This window comes from Cygnus atratus, chromosome 5 (assembly GCF_013377495.2).
Source record: "Cygnus atratus isolate AKBS03 ecotype Queensland, Australia chromosome 5, CAtr_DNAZoo_HiC_assembly, whole genome shotgun sequence".
Classification (NCBI taxonomy): domain Eukaryota; kingdom Metazoa; phylum Chordata; class Aves; order Anseriformes; family Anatidae; genus Cygnus; species Cygnus atratus.
The window spans coordinates 39,488,429-39,492,914 of NC_066366.1; the positions used below are offsets into that span (position 1 = coordinate 39,488,429).

At 66.2% G+C, this 4,486-nt stretch overlaps 1 protein-coding gene across 1 annotated transcript; it reads left to right on the forward strand.

The window, feature by feature from the left end:
* The first annotated feature begins 2,478 nt into the window (after positions 1–2,478).
* INSM2 (INSM transcriptional repressor 2) lies at positions 2,479–3,930 on the forward strand. Its single transcript, XM_050711131.1, has 2 exons — positions 2,479–2,532; positions 2,638–3,930. Exons 1-2 carry the CDS (start codon positions 2,479–2,481, stop codon positions 3,928–3,930), a joined length of 1,347 nt encoding a protein of 448 aa, XP_050567088.1.
* The last annotated feature ends 556 nt before the right edge of the window (positions 3,931–4,486 follow it).

Consider the following 4,486-nt stretch of genomic DNA (forward strand, 5'->3'; position numbering starts at 1 on the left):
GCTGTGAGGCGAGGTGCCAGAGCCTGGCGGGTTTGGGTTTGGTCGGGTGGCTGAGCGGTGCCCACCTCATGGCCAGGCTGCTGGGCGGCCTGTGGGCGCTGGCACCACAGGTGGCGTCGCCTCAGCTGCCTCAGGCATGAGGCGCCGGCACCATGCACTGGAACTCGCCGCCATAATTTGGCTGTTTCTGTTTCACTGCTTCCTGCAGAACATGCTGAGACCTCTCTGCTTAGCGAGGGCTTTCGGCAGGGGAAATATCTAGAAGGTCCTCAGGAGGTTGCTTTGGCCATCGCTGAACCTGGCTTCTGAATCCCGGTAAGGCCCGAATACGGCCCTGTTTGGTCAGGGAAGTTGTGAGCAGGCGTGAAAGCGCACCCACACAGAAGGGGAAGCCCCTGCCAAGGGGAGGAAGAACAGCAGCATCTGCCTTCCCCCTGCTTCCTAGACACACCTGCATTTATTTGACCAGGCCAGGAAGGAGGGCTGGGGTCTGAGGAGGCGAAGATTTAAGAGAGGGAACCGCTTCCTCGCGCTCTCAGCCCTGCCGGCTCCCCAGGAGTGCCTGTGTCCTTTCTGCTCATTAGCCATCACATCTTTCTGCTAGAAGTTTGATTTCCTATTAAGTGTGGGTTAGCCCTTTGGCTAATCCAAGGTCATCTGAGGATGACTCTTATGTAAGCAGCCAATACATTTGATGAGGTCTAACCTAGTTCTATCAGACTCCAGAGAACACGGTGTATGGCCAGGAAACCTGCCACTTCTTCTGACAGCATTCAGCTGCTTGCTTAGGAAAGCCTTCACCTTACATGAATTTCCCTCATGTATGATGTTCAGGTGGGCTGAACATCGCTCTCTCAGCAGTGTGATGGGACCAGTGGAATTTAATGTCGGGGGGAAAAAAAAATCCTGCAAATTCCCCCAGGATTTGTGTGTGTATGCATGTGCAAAATTGTTAAATATCCTTATAATCATTGGAATGTCTTAATTCTGAAAATTTTGGAAGGAATAAAAGCTGAAGGCAAAAGTATAAAGCCATGTGACAATTCAGAAAGCCTTGAAGCTCAGAGAGTCTCGTGTAACCAGGGTCAGCAGGACCAAATTCGCTTGTGGTGGGGTGATGCAAAATACGCTGAAGTAAAACAGTAAATGGGAGCCGAGGAACTGGGAGAAGGGGCAGGGTAGGGAAAACATTAAGTTTATTGAAACAAACCCAGGCATGAATCCCGAAACAGTTTTGGCAGTGACTTTGTACGAGACCCCCAGGAGGTGGCATGCGCTGCAGTAAGACCATCGATGGGATGCTGGGTTCTTCACTTCTGGCCCCACCTCACAAACCAGTAGTGCAACAGAGTCACACCAAGGGCCTACAAGAGTGTGGGGGGTTTGGCCACCTGCCACGCTGGGGCAAGGAGCAGGGGGTGGTGAGGGGCTGGGGCTGGAGCAGTGCTTTGGGAGGGGAGGCTCTGAAGTGCCCCTCGGCCCCAGGGCCGCATCTGGCCTGGCTGCTGAGGGCCTGCGGGAGCTCCCTGGCACAGCTCCAGCCGGCAGCTCGAAGCGCTGGAAAATGGCCGAGGTCCCAGCAAATGCTCTCCATGCACCTGCTGCCCAGCTGGTGCATGGTGCTCCCAGGTAGGAAAAGGCACTTTGAGGTTCCTCACCCCTTAGGACAGGAGCTGAGCTGGGCTTTCCCACCACAGCCTTCTGCAGTGTGACCAAGGCAAAAGGAACACTGAAAGGAAGGAACACGGCTTTGCAAATTGAAAGACCTATTTACGTTTTGCTTGGAGGAACAGCATAACACAGTGGCTCTGTAAGCAGGGATACAGTAATTCAGTGAGAAATGTAGTTGGGAAGTCCCAGTTACAAAGGTCAACCGGGCATTAGGAAAAAATCATGCGGTCCGTCCAGGGAGCGATCTAGCTGTGCTGCAGCACGGCTCATCGGTCCCAGTTAAAATGGTTTGTAGTAACGAGGGGCAATCTCTGGCTCGCAGTCTGTAATCTAATCTAAAATTCAGCGCAGCGGTGAAAACGGAGGGAGACGTGAGAGGAGAGCGAGGCAAAGCACGCTCACGGATCTGCTGCGGGGGGTAAGCGGGGCGCTCAGGCGGGCCTCAGCCGCTGGGGCAGCGCCCCGTTCCGCCTGGAGCCCGCTCCGTCGGTGCACGGGCGGCCGCGAGCACACCCCGGCCGTCGGTGCTCGGCCCCGCAGCTCGGGTCCGAGCGGCAGAAGCGGCCCCGCTCCCTCCGGCTCCCCCTCCCCTCCCGGCCCCGCACCAGCCCCGACGGGGCGATGCCGACGGGGGCCCGGCGGGGCCCTGCCGCCGCCTCCTCCCCCGCGGCCGCCAGCGCCGGCCCCAGCCCCTCATTGGCCGCCGGCGCCGGAGGGAGGAGGGCGCCCGGGCGGGAGCGGGCGCCGGGGGTATAAAGGCCGGGCGGGCCCTGCGCGCCGCGCTCCCGCAGCCCTCCCGGCCCCGCCATGCCGCGCGGCTTCCTCGTCAAGCGCAGCCGGCGCCCCGGCGGTTCCTACCGGGCGCGCCCGCGGGAGCGGGAGCGGGACCCGCCGCCGTCGCCGCCACTGCCCGCCGCCGCCGGGGGAAGCCCCGCCGCCCGGCAAGGGGCGGAGGAGGAGGAGGAGGGCGACGAGGAGGAGGGCGCCGCCGCCGCCGCCGCCTGCCCCGCGTCCCCCGCGGCGACGTGGAGCCCCGGCGGCGGGGGCCCGCTGCGAGCCCCGGCGGAGGGAGCGGGCGCCTGGGGGGCGGCGGGGCCGTGCAGCGCGGCGGGGCCGCGGGCGGCGTTCTTCGAGCGGTGCCTCAGCTCCCCGGCGTCCGCCGAGTCCTTCCCGCTGGCCGCCTCCTTCCCGCCGGCCGAGAAGCTGCTGCTGCAGCCCCGCACGCCGCTGCCCGCCCCGCCGCCGCCCGCCCCGCAGCCGCCGCCGCCGGGCCCGGCGCTGAAGCGGCCGTCGAGGGCCAAGGCGCCCGGCAAGAAGGCGAAGGCCACGCGGAAGCTGAGCTTCGCCGACGAGGTGACCACCTCGCCCGTGCTGGGGCTGCGCATCAAGGAGGAGGGCCCCGAGGGGCGGCCGGGGCCGGGGCCGCCGCCGTCGGGGGGGCGCACGCCGCTGGGCGAGTTCATCTGCCAGCTGTGCAAGGAGCACTACGCCGACCCGCTGGCGCTGGCCCAGCACCGCTGCTCCCGCATCGTGCGCGTCGAGTACCGCTGCCCCGAGTGCCACAAGATCTTCAGCTGCCCCGCCAACCTGGCCTCGCACCGCCGCTGGCACAAGCCGCGGCCCGGCCCCAGCGCCGACGGCTCTGCCGCCGCCGCCGCCGCCCCGCCGGGCAAGGAGAACAGCCCCGAGCGGCGGCCCCGCGGCCCCTCCGCCGCTCTCCCGCCGCCTCCGCCGCCGCTTCCCCGTCAGCACCGCGGCGGCGCGGACAGCGCCGGCGGAGCCCCGGCCTCTGCCCCCGGCGCCCCCGGCCCCGGCCCCGGCCCCGTCGGGGAGGCGTTCGCCTGCCCCTGCTGCCAGAAGCGCTTCCGACGGCAGGCCTACCTCCGCAAGCACCTGGGCACCCACGGCGCGGCGCGGCCAGCCGCCTTCGGGCCGCCGGAGCGCGGGCAGCTCGCCTTCGCCTGCCACCTCTGCGGCGCCCGCTTCCCCTCGGCGGACATCAGGGACAAGCACCGGCTGTGGCACGCCGTGCGGGAGGAGCTGCTGCTGCCGCCGCCGCCGCCGCCTCCAGCCGCCGGGCAGCCCGAGGGCGGCGGGGCGGCGGCGGCGGGGGGCGGCGAGCGGCAGGGCTTCCCCTGCAAGCACTGCCCCGCCACCTTCTTCAGCGCGCCGGGGCTGGCGCGGCACGCCACCAAGTGCCACCCGCCCGAGGGCAGGCAGGTCCTGCTGCTCCAGGTGCCCGTCCGGCCGGGCTGCTAGCCCCCGCGGCCGCCCCCGATGGGACCCCATCGCCCGACGGCCCGGGCGAGCGCCGAGCGAGTCCCGTCCACGCTGTAATTCCTATGGAAAGTCGCGCTGGGTGCGCACACGGCCACCGAGGCAAAGCCGCCTGCGGACCCCCCCTGTGCCCTCCGCCCCGTCCCCTCCGGGCTGCCCCGGGGCGCTGGGGGGCGGCGGGTGCCCGCTGAAGTCCAGCTGTACATAGGATATTTAAAGAGAGGAATTATTATTATTATTTTTCGTGAGAAAAGGCGCCTGACCTAGTTACCTTGTTTTCATAGCCGTCCCCCCCACCCCAAGCTCGAACATTTAAGTTCTCGTGCAGTGTTTCGTTTGCTGTACTCTGTGCTAAAATAGTCGCGAAGGTAAATGTTCTTGCTAAGTCGGTGTCAGCTCTGTAATAGCTAGCGAAACATGCGGGAACCCGGTCGTGCTGTCCGCTTACCGAAGGCGAGGCGCCGTGCCCCAGCTAGGTGCGCGCCCCCGCTTCCCACGCGAGTTTTTGGGGGCCCTGCGGGCGGCCCCGGCCCCTCGG